Genomic DNA, 24,666 nt, shown 5'->3' on the forward strand with positions numbered 1-24,666 from the left:
CACAGTCGATTCCACTAGCTGCCCTCTCTCCCCGGTGCCGGAGTCTTAAGTGTGGGCACCCGTCTGTGACAGCTTGCGACTTCCTTGTGAATGGTCCTATAGTCTTCTGGGACCGGTCACGTGTCCCAGGAGACTATGGGGAGAGAGGAGAACCTCCACTTCTGATCGCCTACGCAATCGTAACAGAAGTGAGAGAGGGTACCTATGAAAATCGGGTACCTGCTCTCCATGTGTTCCAATCTTTAATGAGGAGTGGGGGACGAGGCCTTAAAGTGGAACTTCCCCTTTTGGGTGGAGCTCCGCTTTAATATTCCCAAGAATGCCTGCAGGTGTGGAGTGGCTGACCAGAACTTAGGATAGCAGCTAGAGGGATGGTGGTGAAAACTATAGCGTGCACAAAGAGGACTCGGCTGGCTGCTTGCTTAGCGGAAGTGAGAGCCCTCAGAAGGGTCGAGGTGCAGAGTCTAAGACTTTAAGTCTGAGTCTTCACCAGAGGTGGAGGAGCTGCATTGCAGGTGGCAATCAGGTTGCAGTCCTCTGACTCACCCAAGCAGACCGAGACAATGGACTCAGCAGACAGAAGGGTACAAAGACAAGTAGCCAAAAAGAACAGAAACACACAAGAGGCAAATGAGGAATTGAGGAACACAGGCCGGCAGAGCACAAGTGCAGATAACAAGGCAGACTGGAGCTAAAATGGGAAACAGACTGATGACGAGAAACAAATACGAAACCGAAAGTCCGTTTCCATCCTACCCGATCCGACGGACGGAAGGGGAATTGGATCCCATCCGCCTCTTTTTTGCAGATCGGATTGGATGTCGGCGTGTGTAAACAGACACATGTCCACTTACACCCGCTGCTCCATAAAGGAGAATGCAGATTCCGATTGGGTCCGCCTGAAAAACAGGCAGGCGGACCCAATCAGAACATCCATGTGAAAGGGACCTTAACCACTTGCCGCCCTGCCACTGTAGAAATACGGCGGCAGGGCGGCACTGGCAGGCAAAACCACGTTTTAAAACTTGTGTTTTTTAAACAGATAGGGGGCACGCGCGAGGTGCGCCGCCGCCCTATCTGTCCCGCCGATCACCGCCGCGGATGTCAGTCGCCGGGTCACAGCCGGTCCTTAGCGGCTGTTTCCCGGCGATCGGCGGTAAACAGTGACAGAGAGCACAGCTGCAGTAGCTGTGCTGTCTGTCACTTCCTTGTCAGCTGGAGGACGAGCTGATCGAGACAGAAGAGTTTCTCTCTCTCGATCAGCGGTGTCCCGTGCAGCACACACCCTCGCCCCCTAGTAAAACACTCCCCCTCACTCAGATAACCCTTCCCTGCAAAATAAAGTTAACCCCTTCCTCCCCAGTGTCATTAGTAGTGTCAGTGTTTTTATTTTTGCACTGATCACTGTATTAGTGTTTTTGGGGATGTCAGTGACCCCAAGTCAGTACCCCCCAATGTCAGAATGTCTGCCGCAGTCTCACAGTCCCGCCATAAGTCGCTGGTCGCTGCCATAAGTCACTGATTGCCGCCATAATTCACTGATCGCCGCCATTATTAGTATAAAAAAAAACCCTAAAAATCCCAGTATATTTCCCGCCATTTGTAAACGCTATAACTTTCACGTAAACCAATTAATTTACACGTATTGGGGTTTTTTTTTTTAGAAAAGACATGTCGCAGAATGCATTTTGGCAGAAATTTATGACTAAATTTGATTTTTGCATTTTTTTTTTTACTGGACATGTTTTATAGCAAAAAGTCCAAAATATTGTTTTTTTTCCCTCAAAATTGTCAGCCTTTTTTTTTTATAGCGCAAAAAATAAAAACTGCACAGGCAATCAAATACCACCAAAAGAAAGCTCAATTTGTGGGGAAAAAAAGGATGTAAATTTCATTTATGTACCGTATTGTATGACCGCGCAATTGTCCGTTAAACTAGCGCAGCGCTGTATAGCAGAAAAATGGCGTAAGTTGCAGTATTTATACCAAAGTTTGTAGACGCTATAACTTCCACACAAAGTAATCAATATACACTCATTGGGATTTTTTTTTTACCAAAAACATGTAGCAGAATACATTTTGGCCTAAATTTATAACCAACTTTGAGTTTACTATATATTTTTTATAGCTGAAAGTAAAAAATATTGTTTTTCTTCACAATTTTTGGCCTTTTTTTGTTTATAGCGTGAAAAATAAAAAGCGCACAGATGATCAAATACCACCGAAAGAAAGCTCAATTTGTGGGAAAAAAAGGATGTAAATTTCGTTTGGGTGCAGCATTGCATGACCGCGCAATTATCAGTTGAATTAGTGCAGCGCCGAGTAGCAAAAAGAGGCCTGGTCATTAAGGGGGGTAAATCCTCTGGAGGTCAAGTGGTTAAACTGAGGAGCAAAGAGAGCCCTGGAAGTGAAGGAAGAAGGAATGCAAGGTAGGAGTACATAGTGACAAGAGCAGGATACAGATAGAGGGACACATGGCTGGAACACACTTGGAGCAAGGATGGGAGACTCTGAGAACAAGGCTAGAAACAAGATGGAACACACAGGAAGCAAAAGAAACACAGAGGATAACAGAGACACAGGATATTCCTAGAAGGGAGGTCGGCTGCTAACCTGTGGATGCTCCAACCCTGAGCAATCCACACACTAGCCTTTTAAAACCGCACCCTCTCTGTGATTGGCTGGAACGCTGAACTTGAGATTGTGACGCAATTGCTGAAATTCTCAGAGACTCATCTTTAACACATTACTGGCAGTGAAAATATCCATTGCTAAGATACAGAAATCTGTGGTCAATATTGTTGCAACAAAAACTAGGATCTCCAGGATCATGCTTAATGAAAAAATGGTAAGCATCAAAGAGAGGCTTGAGAAAGTTTTGAACCCAAGTAAAGGCTTCATACAGCCTCCCAATAAGGTCAATACTGGAGGGGTGGTTGATGCACTTTTCAATACTCTGAATACTAGAAGGTTGACGTAGTGAAGGCAACAAAATTTGTTTTGGATGATTTCTGAGTCTGTGATTCACCACTAGCACTATTTATAGCAGCTGTGATTTGATTTCTCACAGAATACTAATTAATCAATATATACTGACTCAAGGTGACTTGGTCTTTGGAACAGAAATTAGAAAGGCTGGAAGTCACATGAATCATCATATGACCGCAGTCAGGATAAGGCAGCAGATAGTCGCAACCTGGTTCCTGGTGGAAAATCAATTTTTGATCTCGCCATAGTTTGTTATAGAACATATGCAGTAGGGTAACACTGGCAATTTCTGTGAACTGTGTTACCTGAAAAAATCTAATGCACGGGTGTCAAACTGGCGGCCCTGCAGCTGTTACCAAACTACAAGTCCCATGAGGCATTGCAAGATTGACAGTTACAAGCATAACTCCCCAAGACAGAGGCATGATGGGACTTGTAGTTTCGCAACAGCTGGAAGGCTGCCAGTTTGACTCCCTTGGTCTAATGGCTCAAGAATTTAATATAATATGGATCAGCCTTTCTTTCTCAGCCAGGGTTGATGGCTCAAGAAATTATTATAATATGGATCAGCCTTTCATTCTCAACCAGGGTTCTTTCAGAGGTTTCCTGAGCAATGAGCTAAATAAAGGTGAATAAAGCACCTGGACAAGATGGCTTATACCCGTGTCCACAAAAAGTTCTCTATTATTTCATAGCCATTGTTCCTCATTTTTAAAGGCTCTTAAAAACTGTATTTAGAGAGTAGTGGTTAATGATTCATACTTTGATAGGTTATTAGTGGTGTACCCCAAGGTTCAGTGTTGGGACCGTTACGTTTTAACCTATTTATCAGTTATATAGAGTTTGGGATTAAACATACTATTTCTGTGTTTGGAAATGAAACCAAGCTATGTAGTGCAATAACATTACAGAATCTTGCAGTCTCCAACTTGCACTAAAGGATAAGACCAGCTTTCGTAACATGTTACATCAATATTCAGAAGGTAACATGTAACGAAAGGATTGGCCCCCACACCCCAGACCCCCCCCCCATGTGACAGCTAGCGGGGGATCTTCTCCCCCCAATAGCTGTCACAATTTAAAAAAAAAAAAAAAGTATTCTGTGAATGAGAAAACTACAAGTCCTGGCAGCCTTTGCAGCTGTTGACTTGTAGTTCTCAATGAAGAACTATTGAGCGCTGTGTTAGTTCACTTATTCTTCCCGTCAATGTGTTTCTGCTTGCCCATACAAGGTATGGGCACACAGATACACTGACAGGTCTGCAGAAGATCTGCATGGCACCAGCAATCTGCTGATTGCTGGTGCAATGCTGTCCAGGCTCCTAAAACAAAAACCGTAAATGCACATTTTTTACCTGCAAAAAAATGTGCATTTATTACTTTTTGTTTAAAGGTGAACTTATCTTTTAACCCTTTGAGGACCAAGGGACGTATTTGTCCCATGTTTTTAATTTTTTTTGGTTTGAGTCAAAATATTAGTTCTTATCAACAAACAACAAATGGATCTAGCTTTTTGCCAAATATTTCATGAAATGGCTTAGTTACAGCAACTGAAGTGTACGAACTTTAAAAACAAAAAGATGGATTCTTTTGGCATTCCAAAATCTTACGGTCCTCAAAGGGTTAACCACCTCAATACCACTGTCCATACATATACATCCTGGTATTAAGGTGGGTTTATCAGGATCATGGTTGTCTATAACCATGATCCCAGTATAATTTTTTACAGCCAGCAATTCTGTACATTGTAAAAGCAATTCTAGTGACTATACAACCACTGGATTACTTTTGCAGGTGGCAGAAGGAGATCCACTTCTGCTGCTGCCTTTACCGGGCTCTCCTGTCTGAACAGCAAGTTTGGTAAGGATGCCACTGGCAGCATCCGTTTCCCTGGACACAGTGAGAAGAGCTGATGTTGCTGATGTCCCACTCTGTGACATCAGTAACTGGAAGTGATGAGGATTTAGTCACTTCCTGTTTTGGTTTGTTTACAAGCCGTTAGCAGCAGATCCAACCGATCTCATTTTGATCTATTGCTTTAAGGTCCAGAGGAGAGATCTGGGGTCTCATAGAACACTAGCGTAGGTCTTGAATGCAAAGGCAAACACATGTGTTGGTCTTGCACGCATATGTAAATGGCGATCTCACCACACGTGAGGTATCACCACAATCGTCAGAGCGAGAGCAATATTTCTACCACCAGACCTCTTATATACCTCTAAACTGGTAACTTGTAAAGGCATTTAAAGCGTCGCCTATGCATGATTTAATATACCTTGGTTTGTTGCCATTCCATGGGCAAGCTCAGTTTTAAAGTGTGACATGTTTGGTATCTCTTTACTTTGGGTAACATCATCTTTTATAGGTTAGCAAAAATTGGGTATTATATTGTGTTTGCGTTTACTAAAATTCTGTGTATTTTTTTTGCCCAAAAAATTGCATTTGAAAAACTACTGCACAAATGCCATGTGACATAAAAAAATTGCAACAACCACCATTTTTTTCTCTAGGGTCTCTGCTTAAAAATATATAGTTTGAGAGTTCTAAGTAATTTTCTAGCATAAAGATGCTGACTTACATGTATGATAGAAATGTCAGAATTGCGCTGGTAGGCAAATTGTTAATTTGGTAACTATGTGGAAAATGAGGTTTAATGTTGATAAATGTGATGTTATAACACAACATGACATAAACCCATCATACACTCGCCAGTCACTTTTAGGTACACCTGTTCACCTGCTTGGTAACACAAATTTCTAATCAGCCAATCACATGGCAGAACTCAATGCTTTTAGGCATCTAGACGTGGTGAAGACGACTTGCTGAAGTTCAAACCGAGCATCAGAATGGGGACAAAAGGGGATTTAAGTGACTCTGAACATGGCATGGTTGTTGGTATTGGGATTTTCACACACAACCATCTCTAGGGTTTACAGAAAATGGTCCAAAAAAGAGAAAATACCCAGTGAGTGGCAGTTGTGTGAACAAAAATGCCTTGTTGATGTCAAAGAAGAATGGGCAGAGATGATAGGCAAAAGTAACTCGTGTCAATATGGACCAAAATCTCTGAGGAATGTTTCCAACACCTTGTTGAAACTATGCCATGAAGAATTAAAGCAGTTCTGAAGGTAAAAGGGGGTCCAACTCGGTACTAGCAAGGTGTACCTAACAAAGTGGCCAGTGCGTGTACATTCTAGGAAAAGTACAACTGGGGGCATCAATGGTAGAGAAAGATCTGGGTGTTCTAGTAAATCACAGACTTGCAAACCCCGGGGACATTTCTTGACTACTGCTTCTAATAATCCTGTGCACACAATTTTTTTTTGAACAGTTTGTACCTATTATTCTTAGCACCAGGTGTTTGGTTTTTATTTATTTACATAATTATAAACCTTCCCAGGTCCAAAAATATTTTTGGGCAGAATTAAGCTCAGCGTATTGGTTCAACCTTCCAAAACAATCTCGGTTTCTCATGTGGCCCCTTGGGAAAATAACTGCCCACCCGTTTTAGATGCTGGCACCCCTATAACATTGATCTCCACTATTTTCCAGGTGCAAATGTCCAGTGGCTGCCCTGCTGAATTTGCAGCATTTGGAGATTGCTTTGCATTTTGATGAATGCAAAACATTCTGTCATTGAATGAGGTGGAGAGTCTGGACAGAAAGGCTAGGGTGGTGTTAAAGTGGAGCTCCACCCAAAAGGGAAAGTTCCTCTTTAAGGCCTCATTCCCCGCTCCCCATTAAGGACTGGCACCTTTGGGGAGCAGGTACCCAATGCCACTGTGAATGCATGGGCGACTGAAAGTGGAAGTTGTCCTCCCCCAGCACCCTCCCCATAGTCTTCTAGGACACGTGACAAGTCCCAGAAGACTACGGGACCATTCGCAAGGCGCAGCACTACTTGCGCATGCGCAGTGGGTACCCGGCTGTGAAGCCACAAGCTGTCACAGCTGGGGTCCCCACACTTAAGATGCCGGCACCAAGCAGACGATGGCGCATGAAACAGCTGGATCGAGGAACTGATGAGTGGCTATTTTTTAAAAGGCAACAGCTACAGTTTTTGTAGCTTTTAATTTTTTTAACTTTTGACTGGAGCTCCGCTTTAAGCAACAAACATATTTTCTATTCATATATTTACAAGAGCATGAAAATGATCTGGTAGGGTATTTCTTTTATTTTAGTATACTCAAAGGGTTATATACATATTTCCAAAGTTGCTGGGATAGAATTATAAGAGCTGTTTCTGGTGAGTTTTTGTTTTGAGGCTGTTATTACATTCACTGACCTGGAACAAATATGTACATATGAGGTGTGGAGATACATGATACCACCAGGCTTGATCTGAGTCACCTACTCAGATGAATGCATGAATGGCAGCTTCCACAATAAATCTCAATGGCTTCCTTTCCATGCTAGTTTACACTAAAGCAGTTTTTTTTAGCATATGTTTCCTAGTAGTAGATGGTGACTCTTGCATCTAGTTGGTAAACGTGCAACTACCTGGCCTGGGAAGATGACCTTAGTTACTAATGAGGATTAGGTAAGAGAGGGGGAAAAAGAGCGAGATTTTTTTTTTTAAATTATTATTACAGTAACTCAGATATTTAAATGATTATACAATTTCTAATACATGTTAAATTCATATTTTAAATGCCCATACTTTTATTGGAGTCTAAACTTTTTTTATCATTGTTGGGGCATGGAAGGTTTTAGAAGAATTTACTGGGCCCTGGTCTTAAGGTTCAGAACCACTGCTCTAGTTGTCTTCTGCCATATAATTTGAGATATGTAAGACATTTCCTCCTTTGTCTGAATGCCTGATATTAGGATCCTTTGCAAGAGATGCCAATGCTTGTCTAAACCCGTTCACAGCAGCACATGGAAAGTTGAGATTTATCTCACCATTGTTTCCTGCTGGACTGTTTAACCACTTCAAGTCCGGACACTTTCACCCCCTTCCTGTCCAGGCCAATTTTCAGCTTTCAGCGCTATCACACTTTGAATGACAATTGCGCGGTCATGCAACACTGTACCCATATGAATTTTTTAGCATTTTTTTGAGATCAATAAAACTTTATTTTGGTGGTATTTATTCACCACTGGGATTTTTATTTATCTTTTTGCTATATAAATAAAAAAGTCCCAAAATTTTGAAAAAAAAGTGTTTTTCTTATAACATTTTGCAAATAAATAATCTTTCTTCATAAATCTTGGCCAAAATGTATTCGGCTATCTTTTTAGTAAAAAAAAAACAAAAAAAAAACCCAAATTCGTTTATAACCAAAAATTATAATTTTTCAAAATTGTTTTCTTTTTTTTTTTATATATATTTTATATATTTTTTTAACATAGTGTCATCCTAGCAGTACAGTGTCACCACAGTGACACTGCACTACTTGTGGGGGGTGATGAAGATTTTTTTTTTCTAACGGATTGCTTTTACAACCATAAAGGCTGTAAAAGCAATCGTTTCTCCTTCTCTCTGGCTGCATTCTTGCAGCCATTGAGAAATACTGTGAGAGCTGTGACTGGTCAAAGCTTGTCACATGGTACAAGGCTGTTGTGAATAGCCTTGTACCATGTGACCTCTGTGATCATTCACAGATTTCACGAGTAGTAAGCAATGATGTCACAAGTGACATCTTGCTTGCTACTATTCATGTGATCACTGATTGGCCAATCAGTGATCACATGATCGGGACCTCACACAAAGGTCCTGTACAGCAATCGGTGTCCCAGGGAGCGTGCACAGCCTATAAATATGGCAGCCGTTTATGAACGGCAACCCGCTCCCGCACTGCTCCCATCCGGCCGTTTATGTACATGGGCTGGATGGGAAGTGGTTAATCAGCCAGATGTACATTATCCTTCTGATCAAGCACCCTGTGCAAAATGACACATCAAGCGATCTCATCATTAGTAGATTTAGTCCTCATGCACACTGGACATTTTACAGCTGCTGTTTTTGGCTTTTGGTGATTTTTCTACAGCCAGTAAACTCCTCCCCAGCATGTTCTCCTATGTATCTATGCACATATAGGCTGTAATCAGCATTTTTCGGCTGAAAAAAAAACCCAGAACTAGTGGGTTTCTAGAGGAATTTTTAGCTGTAAAAACGTTCTAATATTGAAAAACGCGGCAAACCAGCGTTTTTGGCCTTTTTTTGAGCAAAAAAAATTTTTTGGTTAAAAAAAAGCTGAAAACCGCAAATGCGGCAAAACGCTAATGCATAAACACTAAAAAACCACTGAAAAACTCACATTTTTTACTGTGACTTTACACAGCTAACGCTACCACCGTTATTGAAATGCCCAGTGTGCATGGAGCCTTAAATTCAGGTTTTCTAATCATTATTTACACATTGTCACAATATTCTAAGCCAGGTTAGGACCAGCAAAACAAGATAATATTGTGTGTAAAAAAGGCAATCTTGTTTGGGTGCTTACAGGCTCCAGTGATGAAAATCAGGCCCTGGTCCTAATACCAACCTGTTCTGACAGGTTTTCTGAAGTGGCTGGTAAGAACACTTGCACAGGGTACTGATGTATGAACATGAGATTCCTGGGAGTAAGTTCCTGCTTCAAAATTTCAGTATGGGCTGTATAGTAAATGTGCATAGTCGTGCATATGCAAGTATGTGATTCAGTCTCCTATCTCCCACATGATAGCACTGGTGTCAAGCACCTGGCTTTGTCAGATGACAACAGGCTGACATTAAAGTGTTATTAAACCCACAACAGTAAAATCAGTCTATATATGCAGTGCATGCTTGTTATACTCATTGTAGAACCTAAGGGGTTAATCCTCCATATTGTGTAAAAATGCTGTTTGATCCTGTCTTCTCTGATCCTCCCCTTTTTCTAGTGTCTACCTGGTAAGACATATCATGTGGAGACACTGCACATGCTTGTTTGGTGTGTATTGCTAGAGGTGTTTTTTTTTTCTTGGGGAAATGCATGCGATCAGCAAAGGGCCAATCAGCACTATCCAGACAGAGGTCAGGGGTTCTACATCCTCCTAGAGAAAACTCCTCCTACAAGCTTTAACCACTGTTCGGCTGAACACTGATAGACTGTGTGTACTTATCTCAATCCAGAGCAAGAAGTGTCATTTCTGTGTGCTGCCTTGTTCCTCTGCTATCTGCATGAGTCACTTATGACAAGTTTTCCTGACATCAAGGGGTAAAATGGTGACTTCATGGGGAGAGACTTCAACACACATCCTGTGATTGACAGCCTCAGCTCTGTTCCTGTTTGCTGTCTGAAGGGGTGTGTGTCCCTTCCCTCCAATCAGCTCTCACTGAGCTGTACAGAGTGTAACTTTAGCTCCCTGCCCCCTGCTTTCTAAAAGTTCAGACAAACTGTATACATTCTCCAATTTGAACAGTTGTAGAGCAGAGAGGGTACAGATAAACAGGTACAACTTACAGTCAGGTCCATAAATATTGGGACATCGACACAATTCTAACATTTTTGGCTCTATACACCACCACAATGGATTTGAAATGAAACGAACAAGATGTTCTTTAACTGCAGACTGTCCGCTTTAATTTGAGGGTATTTACATCCAAATCAGGTGAACGGTGTAGGAATTACAACAGTTTGCATATGTGCCTCCCACTTATTAAGGGACCAAACGACATCTAAAAAAGCCTTCAAAGTTCTGGAACAACATCCTATGGACAGATGAGACCAAGATCAACTTGTACCAGAGTGATGGGAAGAGAAGAGTATGGAGAAGGAAAGGAACTCCTCATGATCCTAAGCATACCACCTCATCAGTGAAGCATGGTGGTGGTAGTGTCATGGCGTGGGCATGTATGGCTGCCAATGGAACTGGTTCTCTTGTATTTATTGATGATGTGACTGCTGACAAAAGCAGCAGGATGAATTCTGAAGTGTTTCGGGAATATTATCTGCTCATATTCAGCCAAATGCTTCAGAACTCATTGGACGCCGCTTCACAGTGCAGATGGACAATGACCCAAAGCATACTGCAAAAGCAACCAAAGAGTTATTTAAGGGAAAGAAGTGGAATGTTCTGCAATGGCCAAGTCCATCACCTGACCTGAATCCGATTGAGCATGCATTTTACTTGCTGAAGACAAAACTGAAGGGAAAATGCCCCAAGAACAAGCAGGAACTGAAGACAGTTGCAGTAGAGGCCTGGCAGAGCATCACCAGGGATGAAACCCAGCGTCTGGTGATGTCTATGCGTTCCAGACTTCAGGCTGTAATTGACTGCAAAGGATTTGCAACCAAGTATTAAAAAGTGAAAGTTTGATTTATGATTATTATTCTGTCCCACTACTTTTGGTTCCTTAATAAGTGGGAGGTACATATGCAAACTGTTGTAATTCCTACACCGTTCACCTGATTTGGATGTAAATACCCTCAAATTAAAGCTGACAGTCTGCAGTTAAAGCACATCTTGTTCGTTTCATTTCAAATCCATTGTGGTGGTGTATAGAGCCAAAAATGTTAGAATTATGTCGATGTCCCAATATTTATGGACCTGACTGTATATAGGAAGATCTGTTTAATCTCTGTGAGGCCAGTTGCTTCTCTGTGTATATGTAAGGGTTTACGGCCACTTGAACTATTTGCCCTCCAGAGGATTTACCCCCCTTCCTGACCCTGACTCCCAATAAGTGTATATTAATTGGTTTACTTAAACATCGTAACGTCTACAAATGGCAGTATACTGGAATTTTAATTTTTTTTTTATACTAGTGATGGCGGCGATCAGCGACTTATAGCGGGACTGCGGCAGGCAGTCTGACACTGGGTGGGAACTGACTAACTGCCACTGACATCCTCAGTGACACTAATACAGTGATCAATGCTAATAAAAAGCACTGACACTGAACTAATGACACTGGGCAGGAAGGGGTTAACATCTGGAGTGATCAAAGGGTTAGCTGTGTTCTGTGTGCTGTTTTACATTATGTGCTGTGCCGTGTTGTGTTTTACTAGGGAGACATGCTGCTTTGTATTTCTCTGCTGTGCAGAGGCCTAGTTCACACTGGCTTTGAAAGCAGGAGTTTGAGGGGCATTTTTAACGCTCCTCAAACGCCTATGCAAATGATACTATGGGCAGCACAAAGTGCTGTTCACATCATCAAAACATGAAGCATTACTCCCTGTTCCAAATTGTTATGCAAATTCTATTTAAGTGTCACAAAGATTAAATATTTTGTTTTTCAGTTTAACTCATGAATGGCATTGTGTGTCAGGGCTCTTTTGATCACTGAAAACAATCTCGTACACCTGTGATAATTAGATTGGCCGGTGAGCCCAATTTAAGGAACAACTACTAAAAGGACGGTGTTCCACATTATTAAGCAGAGCACCATTTTCAAGCAATATGGGGAAGAAAAAGGATCTCTCTGCTGCCGAAAAGAGTGAAATAGTTCAATGCCTTGGACGAGGAATGAAAACATTAGATATTTCACAAAAACTTAAGCGTGATCATCGCACTATTAAGAGATTTGTGGCTGATTCAGAGCACAGATGGGTTTGTGCAGATAAAGGCACATTGAGGAAGATTTCTGCCAGATCCATGCATCGGATCAAGACAGCAGCTGCTAAAATACCATTACATAGAAGCAAACAGATATTTGAAGCTGCTGGTGCCTCTGGAGTCCCACAGACATCAAGGTGTAGAGTCCTCCAGAGTCCTGCAACTGTGCATAAACCTTCTATTCAGCCACCACTAACCAATGCTCACAAGCAGAAATGGCATGAAAATACATGAAGACTAATTTTCAAACAGTCCTGTTCACTGATGAGTGCCGTGCAACCCTGGATAGTCCAGATGGATAGAGTAGTGGATGGTTGGTGGACGGTCACCCTGTTCCAACAAGGCTGCAACGTCAGCAAGGCGGTGGTGGAGTCGTGTTTTGGGCCGGAATCATGGGATCAGAGCTGGTTGGCCCCTTTAGGGTCCCCGAAGGTGTAAAGATGACCTCTGCAAAGTATGTGGAGTTTATGACTGACCACTTTCTTCCCTGGTACAGAAGGAAGAACTATGCTTTCCGTAATAATATAATATTCATGCATGACAATGCACCATCTCATGCTGCAAAGAATACCTCTGCATCAATGGCTGTTATGGGGATAAAAGGAGAGAAAGTCATGGTGTGGCCTCCATCCTCCCCTGACCTCAATCCTATTGAGAACCTTTGGAGCATCCTCAAGCAAAAGATCTATGAGGGTGGGAGGCAGTTTACATTTAAACAGCAGCTATGGGAGGTTATTCTGACATCTTGCAAACAAATTCAAGCAGAAACTGTCCAAAAACTCACAAGTTCAATGGATGCAAGACTTGTGAAGCTGCTACCAAATAAGGGGTCCTATGTTACAATGTAACGTGACCTGTTAAAATGTTTAAAAAGTTAAAATGTTGGTAAAAGTTTGATTGAAATAGCTTTTGATTTCAGTAAATATGCTGCAAACACAACAAATGACAATTTTCAGTTCTTTACAACCTATAAAGTGTTTTGACACTTACTGTGCGCAATAATTTGGAACAGTGCATTGTAAGTTTATGTTTTAAAAAAATACTGTTATCATTAGGAGGTTTGTTCAATAAAATGTGAATTGTACTCTTAATAACATGAGAATTATGCTGTTATTTACATCAGTCATTTAGGTAAATGAGAAAAATATCATTTGCATAATAATTTGGAACAGGGTGTAGTGTTGCTTAAAAATTGAAGCCTCATGTCAAGTCAGGAGGAGTTTGAAGTCTTTCAACACCTCCCATTCAAGACGCTCCTCAAATGCACTGGCAAGCATTTGCAAGTCATTTGTGGTGTGGTTGCAGAGCTTTAATAACTTTACAGTTTGTGGTGTCATTTTAACACTTGTTAAATGCTTCAAAACTGCACATAGGGCATTTGGGGAGAGTTTTTAAAGTCTAAAGCTCATTAACGCCTGACTAACGCCTATACTATACTATATAGAAGTGTTTGGTAAGAGTTAGAAATGTAATCAAGTGTGAACAAGCCCTTAGGGACAGGTGATACTTGGTCAGCACTGATTTCCTGACACCACATATAATTAGTAGCAACAGTTTTACAATGCATATCTGCAGTTTTCCATTTCTGCATATAGTGAAGGATATAAGTATTTGATCCCCTGCAGATTTTGAATGTTTGCCCACTCACAAAGAAATGATCAGTCTAAAAATTGAATGGTAGGTGTATTGTAACACTGAGAGAACAGCAACAAAAAATTCAAAAGAAATGCATGTCTAACAAATGATGCACTGATTTGCATGTTCATGAGGGAAATAAGTATTTGATCCCCTTCACAAAACATGACTTAGTACTCGGCAAATCCCCTGTTGGCAATCACAGAGGTCAGACGTTTCCTGTAGTTGGCCACCAGGTTTGCACACATCTCAGGAGGGATTTTGGCCCACTCCTCTTGGCAGATCCTCTCAAAGTCATTAAGGTTTGGTGGCTGATGTTTGGAAACTCGAACTTTCAGCTCCCTCCACAGATTTTCAATGGTCCAGTTCATCGTCCCTTTGATGCGGTGCAGTTGTCCTGTCCCCTTAGCAGAAAAACACCCCCAAAGCAGAATGTTTCCATAACCATGTTTGACAGTTGGGATGGTGTTCTTGGGGTCATAGGCAGCATTCCTCCTCCTCCTTCCAAACACGGCGAGTTGAGTTGATGCCAAAGCACTCGATTTTTGTCTCATCTGACAAAACTTTCAACCAGTCCTCTGCATCATTCAGATGTTCAGTGGCAAACATCAGACAGGCCTGGACATGTGCTTTCTTGAGCAGAGGGACCTTGCGGGCACTGCAGGATTTCAATCCTTGTTGGCGTAGTGTGTTACCAATTGTTTTCTTGGTGACTGTGGTCCCAGCTGCCTGGAGATCATTGACAAGATCCTCACGTGTAGTTCTGGGATGATTCCTCACTGTTCTCATGATCATTGACACTCCACGAGGTGAGATCTTGCATGGTGCACCAGACCTAGGGAGACTGACAGTTGTTTTGTGTTTCTTCCATTTGCGAATGATTGCACCAACTGTTGTCACCTTCTCACCAAGCTGCTTGGCGATAGTTTGGTAGCCCAGTCCAGCCTTGTGTATGTCTACAATCTTGTCCCTGGATCCTTGGACAGCTCTTTGGTCTTTGTCATGGTGGAGAGTTTGGAATCTGATTGTTTGATTGCTCCTGTGGACAGGTGTCTTTTATACAGGTAACAAAATGAGATTAGCAGCACTCCCTTTAAGAGACTGCATCTAATCTCACCTTGTTACTTGTATGAAAGACACCTGGTAGCCAGAAATCCTGCTGAATGATAGGGGATCAAATACTTATTTCCCTCATGCACATGCAAATCAGTGCATAATTTGTTAGACATGCATTTCTTTTGAATTTTGTGTTGCTATTCTGTCTCTCAGTGTTACAATACACCTACCATTCGATTTTTAGATTGATCATTTCTTTGTGAGTGGGCAAACATTCAAAATCAGCAGGGGATCAAATACTTATTTCCTTCACTGTATGTAACTGGCAGTTTTCTAGATCTGTAAAATAAGAAACAAATAGAAAAACTGCCCAGCAATATGCATCTATACAGTATGGAGCCATTTACTTTGTGGATCACATCAAGCAGCCCTAATGGAATGTTTTGTTTGTTCAAGTAAAAAAAAAAAGGAATATAAATAGCTAATCAGTGACTTGCCCACATGCAATCACATGAGTATCATTGCTTTGTCACAGGGAGTAATCACTGGAAAGAATAGTATTACAATTTATAATTAGCTACTGTATATCACAATGTGGTGCCAAAAAATGTCAAGCTGCAAATGGCACTTAAAGTGATCCTTGGCAATTTTAAGTGTCCTCTCTTAGAGCAGACACCAAAAGATATCTAATATCATGTTTATTTGTCAGAAAATCCTTTTCTGTGACCATCGCTGATTTAGGTTCAGTTTGTCAGAGTGCCTTTACTGAAGAAATCTCATTGGACGCTAATGGCAGTTGGTAGAACTGGGCTATAAATTTAGGTATATAAATAAAGTAAGGCCCCAGTAACAAAGTAAAGTTGTATCAGGGAGGAGAAGACAAATAAAAAGCTTTTCTGGGTAATATAGGTAAAAACAGGCTTTTGTGGCATCTACTCTTGAGCAGCACTCTAACTTAAAAGACTTTAAACCTGAGCACAGGCTTACCTAACTGCTGCCCATACCCACCTTACTTTCCCTGCCCTGATTCTCCATTCAGCCACCAGGAAATGAGATAGGAAATAATGTGGAACCTCCAAGTTTGACCTTGGGCTTAGACCTGGCTAAAGACTCTGTTCCCGTACCCATGCGACAATGCTGGTTGCCTGACTGGCCAAACACCGGCATGTGGAAGTCACATGCTCCCCATACATGTACAATACAATGTATTTGAGGGATTAAAGCGAAGGTAAAGCCTATTACGCATAATCGTCCAATTTTTCACGAGGGTGCGTGTCCTGATCTAACTGACAATTGTATAAACTTGTACAAAAATTCTCAACTGATGAAGGCAAATGTAGCTATGTGCTAGCGTGGTAGAGGAGGAAGAGATATAGTATAGCATTGGGTCGTTCTTTGCTTCCGGTCGTGCGCGGTTTTCACTACTTGCCTATTTCCATACAAATGGACACATAATTGACCGACTGTTACAATCGGTACAATTTTCTTATCGTGTGTACGGGCCCAAGGTATGTGTTGCTGGAGAGGGCTGCAGTTCAGAGAAAAAAAAAACATTTTTACAGGAACATCAGCCTGCAGGACATGAAATACTCTGCAATTACATGTAACTTATATCCTTGGTGCTTTTTTCCCCCAAAAAAATTTTCCGTAAACTTCAGCTTTAAATGAACCTTTTGCTTGTCCTGCATGCCAAAGCACAGGTTTCCTAAAGAAACTCTTTGACAATATGTTACCATAATTATATCCTACAAACCATGTAATATGTCCACACTTGATGAATTGTCTAAGGCTCCATTCACACTTAGGCGTTTCAAATTGCAGGAGGAATGCTGTGATTCTGGTCCTTGATTATCTCTTAGGTAAGCCGAAACAGAAGAGCCATGAAAGGGGGGGTGGGGGGGAGACCCCCCACTGCTGCCTGCAAAAGCAAACCAGCAGCTAATTAGTCGCTAGTCCCCAAAACTAGTGTCCCCATTGGAAGATATCTCCTCTCTCACTTTTCTGGGGACAGCCCAAAATTTTGAATTTTCTTTTGCTTTCAATTTCAATGATAATGGTAAACAGGACAAATAGAGAGGGGGAATGACAAGGTAGATCTCATTATTTTCAATAGTGCCCATTCTAATCAATATAACTCAGAAGGGTGTGATTTTGGAAAAGGTTCCTGCACTACTTTGGTGCGATTTACAATGTGACTTCGCCCCATAAAATATGCAAAGTTGCATTAAAGTCCCACCACAAAATTGTACTGTAAATTGCTTCAAAGCCACATTGCAGTAGTATGAATGAAGCCTTAGGGCTCGTTCACACTTGACTGTTTTACCAACGCTTGCCAAACGCTCCTATAGTGTTTGGCAAGCGTTGGTCCGGTGTTTGCGAAGCGTTTTTTTAACACTCGGCAAATGCTCCGCAAACGCCGCATGCGCGGCTTAGTGGCGGTTGGTAGGCGTTTGCTGAGCATTAAAAACGGCCCACAAACGCCTGTAATGAAGTTTAAATGGCGTTACCACTCCGCAAACGCCCCAAAACCGCTCCGCAAACGCCGGCCAGGCTTTTGCGGAGCGGCACCATAGACTAGAATAGGAGGCTTCAACGCCTCCTGACTCGACCAGAGGCGTCCGTTTTGCCGCGACGCTAACGCTTCTGTTAGAACAGCACCATGTGCTGCAATGTACAGAATTGTCTGAGGTGTTTGGGAAGCGGTAAAAACGCTTCCCAAACGCCTCTCTGCCGCCTGCACACAACGCTAGTGTGAATGTAGTCTTAAAGTGATATTAAAGCGGAAGTACACTCCTTTTTGCATATTTTACCAACAGGTAAGCCTTTAACCACTTGCCCTCCTGAGGATTTACCCCCCTTCCTGACCAGGCCATTTTTTACGTTAAGGCGCTGTATTACTTTAACTTACAGTTGTGCGCTAATGCAATGCTGAACCCAAATGAAATTTACATCCTTTTTTGCCACAAATTGAGCTTTCTGTCATATTCTGTCTGTATTTGATCGCCTGTGACAGACAATTTTGAGGGAAAAAAAATTTTTTTGACTTTTTGCTTTTAAACATATCCAGTAAAAAAAATGTAAATAATCAAATTTCATCATAAATTTAGGCCAAAATGTATTCTGCTACATGTCTTTGCTAAAAAAAAAAAAAAAAACCCAATACGTCTAAATTAATTGGTTTATGTGAAAGTTATAGCGTTTACAAATGGTGCGGTATATATACTGGGATTTTTTTTTTTTTTTTTTTTTAACTAGTAATGATGGCGATCAGCGAATTATAGCAGGACTGCGGTGGGCATTCTGACACTGGGAGGAACTGACTTGGTGTCACTGACATCCCCAGTGACACCAATATAGTGATCAGTGCTAAAAAAAAGCACTGAAACTGTACTAATGGCACTGGACAGGAAGGGGTTAACATGTGGGGCGATCAAAGGGTTAACTGTGCTGCTTTACTCTGTGCTGTGTCCATGTGCTTCACTGTAAGTACACTGCTTTGCTCCAAGGCAGTGTGCATGGGCTCATCGGGAGGAGAACTGAATTGTTTACATACAGTTCTCCCCAGCAGAGAGGTTTGTGAATTACCGGGCGTCGGCGAGGAATCACCGGCCGGGACACAGTAATTGAAGCGAATGGCAGCATGGGTGGGGCATTCGCGAGCCCACTACCCGGAAATGCAAAACCATGTACAGATACACGTAATTTTGCGCACCCGTGCCACCCTGTAGCAGTATATCTGCTATAGGGCGGTCGGAAAGCGGTTAATAAGGCTTAACTGTAGGTACTGCAAAATATCTCCTAAACGTGTACTGTATAGGAGATCTTTACTCTAGAACCGCTGGTGATGCCACCGGCACATGCGCACTGTGCTCTCAATGGATGGCGCGCCATCCACTGAGAGCCGTGCCGTGGCTGAAACTCCCTTTGTGCATGCGCGAGAGTGATGACATCATGGCCTGGCCAATCCGATGGCCACATTATGCGCTTAGCTTGCAGGGTGATTTTTTTTTTTTTTAGAATTTTTCTTTTGTGGTTTACTACTGCTTTAGTCTTTGTTATAAAAAAAAAATGTCTATACTTACCTGCTCTGTGCAGTGGGTTTGGACAGAGCAGCCCAGCTCTTCCTCTTCTCAGTTCTCCTGCCTGTGCTCCTGGTCCCTCCCTCCTAAGGAGTGCCCCCATAGCAAGCACCTTGTTAGGGGGGCACCTGAACAGACGTGCTCCCGAGCTGCAGCTTTTTGTGTGCATTTACACATAGAGTCACGGCTTGGTCTTGCCCCCCTTTTTATCCTGATTGCCTCACAGGCAGTGATTGATAGTAGTGGGAGCCAATCAGGAGTGAGATCCAAGGCTCTCATGAACATATCGGGATCGGGGGGGCTGCTCCACACAGGTTTTTTTTTTTTAACCTCCCTTCATAGAATGTATGAAGGTGAAATACCTGGAGCCTTTCCAACCACTTTAGTGCTGGCAGAGATGAACTTTGGTGTGTTTGGATGCTCTTCTGCCAGGAGGCCATCACCTGTAATGGAGCAGTCATCTAGTGTGGTAGCATTTCCCAACCTACAACCACACATATACAAAGGGCATGTACGTCTATGACAGTGGGGAATGCCCTAGCTGCAGATGATTGGCCTATTACAGGTGATGGGTTCACTCGGATGGGTTTTGGAGGAGCATCTGAACACACCTTCAAATTATTATTATTCAGGATTTATATATCTCTTAGATTGTAAGCTCCAAGGATCAGGCCCTCCTCTCCCTCTTGTATTGAACTGTATTGTCTCCCATTATGTTGGAGAGCGCTGAGCAAACAGTTGGCGCTATATAAATCCTGTATAATAATAAATAGCGTCAACAGTTTGCTCAGCGCTTTCCAACATAATGGGAGATAATACAGTTCAATACAAGAGGGTTAGGAGGCCCTGATCCTAGAAGCTTACAATCTAAGATCTCTCAATGCTAGAGACCGACCACATCATATGCATCATCTTTAGTACTCCTTTAACAAATCAGACCCATAGGCAGCAGCACTTACCTAAAGGGGTACCCTAACTGGAGTATGTGCAGTATAGAGAGACAGAAAGGCTGCCGCCGGATGCGGGAGATAGAAAACCGAGTCAGAAAGGCCGGCTCCTCAACGTGCTCACTTGTTGGCTTGCAGTCCAGCTCAGGTCCTTGCAGTGGAGTGTCAGGCATTGGTGCCTGTGTGGTGGCAGCGGCTTGTTCGGTGTCCCCATTAGCCTGGAGTAAGGACGTCTCAGGACAAGCTGTGGTCCCTCCTGGCTGGTCCTCCATACACACAGCCGCATCTACATTGCATCTCCCGTCCTCTGTCCGCACATACAACACTGCACTCCTCATTCCATTCACCGCTGGGTGCCCATTGGCTGCCTTCCCTTCACTGGCAGCCTCAGCCGCCCAGTCCTTCCAGTCAGCCCTGAACCATCCCCAGCTGAGGAGCTGCAGCACAAGAGAGGACACGACGTACAGGCCGAAGTGCAGACCAGCAAACACGGGGTCCCCGCCCTTATAATACTTCACTGCGCTCCAAATATCGATGCCCAGGTCCCACAGGAAGGCCACCGTCCCCAACACCGCAAACACCAGGTCCAGGAGCCGATAGCGGGGCGCCAGGCAGCTCGGCATCCCGCACTCCGAGCTACCCGGAGGGGGCGCGGCTGTGAGCCTGAACGGGGGCGTGGCGAGTACGTGAGGTCGCGGATTGGCGGCCTGTTCGCGTCTGACACTGACACTTCTGAGGAGCACATGAGGGACAACACAGGCTGGGCTGCTTCGTGTCACAATAACAGTGACTGGGCATTCCAGGGGGCACCTCAGCGCTGCGGTCACAGCAGATTTATAGACACCCCTATTGGCTGCCAGGGTGCCCTGACTGGGGCCTCATGTACACTGAGAGGAGAATTTATCAAAACAGGAGCAGCTGTGCATGGCCACCAATCAGCTTCTTTCTTTCATTTTCAAAGCTTAAGATCCCGGTCACACTGAGTGCCATGCCAAGTCGCACCCTATTGTCTGCAATCACAGCAGTCATATTGGTGTCGTTCCGACTTGGTCAGAGCCGCACCGATTTCTAAAGTAGTACATACACTACTTTTGGTGCGATTTAAACAGACATCTGTGTCAGTTGTCTTGCGACTTTGAAATCATGTGACTTCTCTGTAAGGCTTGATGTGACTGAGGTGTAAGTAACCACTTGCCTTCCGGAAGATTAACCTCCCTGGCGGTATTCCCGAGTGTAGCTCGGGGTAAAGTTTCAGTACCACAAGCGGTAACCCCGAGCTACACTCAGGATACCTTGCAGCGTTGCTCCGGGATCCCTCGATCACTTACCTTGTCCTGCGCTCCGGCGATGTCCTCCCTGCAGTGTCCCCTGTAATGTCCTCCGGCGGATGCCGGCATCTGTCATCTGGGTTCTATCCTCTGCGAGCGTCGGGACGTACGGGGGACAGAACGGCAGGAAATTTGAAAATGACAAAAAGTGACATTCACTAAAATCACATAGTATAACATTACTGTATCAAACCATTTCACATACATTTTGTCCCGAGTGCTTTGTCCTGTGTCCTGCCTACATTTTTACTGTTCTTTCTGCCTGGAAACTGAGAAACGTCCATGGAGTCCAAAAAGCGTCCCTTTGGGTCAAAAGCGGTTTTAGACCAGCTAGAGAACAGTGATAGTAAATCAGAACCACTTGCAGAATTGAGTGATAATGATTCGTGGGGAAATTCGTCATCAGACACTGAAAACGATTTTGCGACTTTGCTCAGTGATGTGCAAACTTGGCGCTATATTTCAAATTTCAGTGTTTTTGGTTGGATTATATTATTGAATTAAATTTATTATTATTATATTATTTTTTATGATTTATTAAATTATAATTTATGATTTCGTGTTTCAAATTTTATCATACCCGGGATGTTTACTAGACTCTTGTTTGGACAGATTTTGGTGAGTTATTCCTAAAAATTACAAGCCTACAATAAAAAAAATACATATTTCCATGCAAAAAAATGTACCGCTTTGAGCACAGAAATACTGACATAATCAGACCGCTAGGGAGGTTAACAGCCTGGTCACACCGATCCAACTTTGATATCGTGCGACTTCCAGTGAAGTCTCACAATTTCAAATTCGGATGTCATTCCAACTTGAGGTGCGACTTGCAAGACATCTGCCCAGATGTCTATGCAAGTCGCACCGTGCATGCACTACTTTAGAAATCGGTGCAGCTCTGACCAAGTCAGAATCGCACCGATATGTCCGCTTTAATTGCGGACAGTAGGGGGTGACTTGCCATGCGATTTGCAACTCGCGTAGCATTGAAAATCGCATGGCAAGTTGACCGAGGTGTAACCGACCCGGTGACATCAGGTGTGACTTGGCATGCGATTTGCATGCCAGACAACTTGCAAAACGTATGCCAAGTCGAACCCTATTGTCCACTATTAGAACGGTCATATCGGTGCGGTTCCGACTTGGTCGCACCAATTTCTAAAGCAGTGCATGCACTTCTTTTCATGCAATTTGCATAGACATCTATGTCAGATGTCTTGCAAATTGCAATGAAATCGGCAAGTCACACAATTTTGAAATTGTGCGACTTCACTGTAAGGCTTGGTTCACACTGGATGTGCTTTAAAATCGCGTGTTTTGTTTGCGATTTCACCATGTTTTCTGAAGATTTGTTTGAGATTTCCCAACAATTTCTTGCGTTTTCCATTGCGTTTTGCAGTGTGATTCATATTGTAGTCTATATGTGAAATCACAACAAACTGCATAAGTAATACAGGGAACTACTTTTGAAATCGCACTGCAGCAAATGGTGTATGTTAAAACATTCACATTCATTAGATCCAATTTGAGGTACGATTTCAACTTAGAAATTGCACCTGAAATCACGGCGGTGTGAACCAGAGCTTAGTCGCACGATTTCAAAATCTGCTTTGATGTGACCGGGGGAAAAAGTGTCCTGTCACTCCGGTGCGATATGCAAATTGAAATCACACCTGAAATCACATTTAGTGAATGTCCGTGTTTTAACGTGCGATTTGCTGCACCGCAGTTTCTACAGTAGTTCTTGCATTACTTTTTCTGCAGTTTTGTTGAGATTTCACATACATAGAATATAATGGAAATCGCACTGCAAATTGCAAGAAATTATTGAAAATCTTCTCAAGTAGAAATAAAGTCTTCAGAAATCACACCTGAAATTGCGTTGAGATTGCACATAAATCGTGCTTATAAATTGCAGCAGTGTGACAAGAGGCTTATGCAGGCCATAGATGGGTCGAAAATCGGCCGATTTTTCTTTTAAAAAAATGAAAAATCGGTCGTTCAAGCGGCCGATGTTACCTGCAACGGTAAAAAAAATCGGCCGATTTTCATCCTGTCTACAGCTGGCAAAAAGTGTCCCTGCAGAGAGCTCCGCTATTTCTTTGACAGTTCCTTGACATTTATAGCGGTTGCAACAATGTATTTGTATCCATTTAGGATACAGATGTTTTTATTTGGAAACAAATAGATACATTGTTGCAACCGCTATAAATGTCAAGGAACTGTCAAAGAAATAGCAGAGCTCTCTGTAGGGACACTTTTTTCTGGACTGGAATTCCTCTTCTTCTTCATCCTCTTCTTCTTCTCCTTCTTCTACTTCCTCTTCTTCTTCTTCATCCTCTTCTTCATCTTCTTCATCCTCTTCTTCTGCTTCTTCTACTTCTTCTTCTCCTTCTTCATCCTCTTCTTCTTCATCATCCTCTTCTTCTTCATCCTCTTCTTCTTCATCCTCTTCTTCTTCATCTTCTTCTTCATCCTCTTCTTCATCCTCTTCTTCAGCTTCTACATCCTCTTCTTCATCCTCTTCTTCTTCATCCTCATCTTCATCATCCTCTACTTTCCTCTTCTTCATCCTCTTCTTCTTCGTCTTCTTCTTCATCCTCTTCTTCAGCTTCTTCATCCTCTTCTTCATCCTCTTCTTCTTCATCTTCATCATCCTCTACTTCTTCTACTTCATCCTCTTCTTCATCCTCTTCTTCTTCTTCCTCTTCTTAAGCTTCTTCATCCTCTTCTTCTTCTTCATCCTCATCCTCTTCTTCTTCTTCTTCTTCTTCAGTTTCCTCTTCTTCAGCTTCTTCATCCTCTTCTTCATCTTCTTCATCATCCTCTTCTTCATCCTCTTCTTCCTCTTCTTCTTCTTCATCCTCTTCTTCCTCTTCTTCATCCTCTTTTTCCTCTTCTTCATCCTCTTCTTCCTCTTCTTCATCCTCTTCTTCTTCATCATCCTCTTCTTCTTCCTCTTCTTCATCCTCTTCTTCTTCCTCTTCTTCATCATCTTCTTCTTCCTCTTCTTCTTCCTCATCCTCTTCTTCTTCCTCATCCTCTTCTTCTTCATCCTCTTCTTCTTCCTCTTCATCCTCTTCTTCTTCTTCCTCTTCTTCATCCTCT

The 24,666-nt window shown here is 42.7% G+C and overlaps 1 protein-coding gene across 1 annotated transcript in view; it reads right to left on the bottom strand.

The window, feature by feature from the left end:
* Window positions 1-20,967, bottom strand: part of XKR8 (XK related 8) — a 30,877-nt gene extending 9,910 nt beyond the window's left edge. The window contains exon 1 of the mRNA XM_089686319.1: window positions 20,240-20,967. Within this exon, the coding sequence (XP_089542445.1) occupies window positions 20,240-20,850 (611 nt within the window). The 5' untranslated portion in view covers window positions 20,851-20,967. The remainder of the gene's footprint in view (window positions 1-20,239) is intronic.
* Window positions 20,968-24,666: the final 3,699 nt, after the last annotated feature.

Source organism: Staurois parvus, unplaced genomic scaffold, assembly GCF_062004578.1.
Source record: "Staurois parvus isolate SC_StPar_1 unplaced genomic scaffold, SC_StPar_1.0 ptg000394l, whole genome shotgun sequence".
Lineage (NCBI taxonomy): Eukaryota > Metazoa > Chordata > Amphibia > Anura > Ranidae > Staurois > Staurois parvus.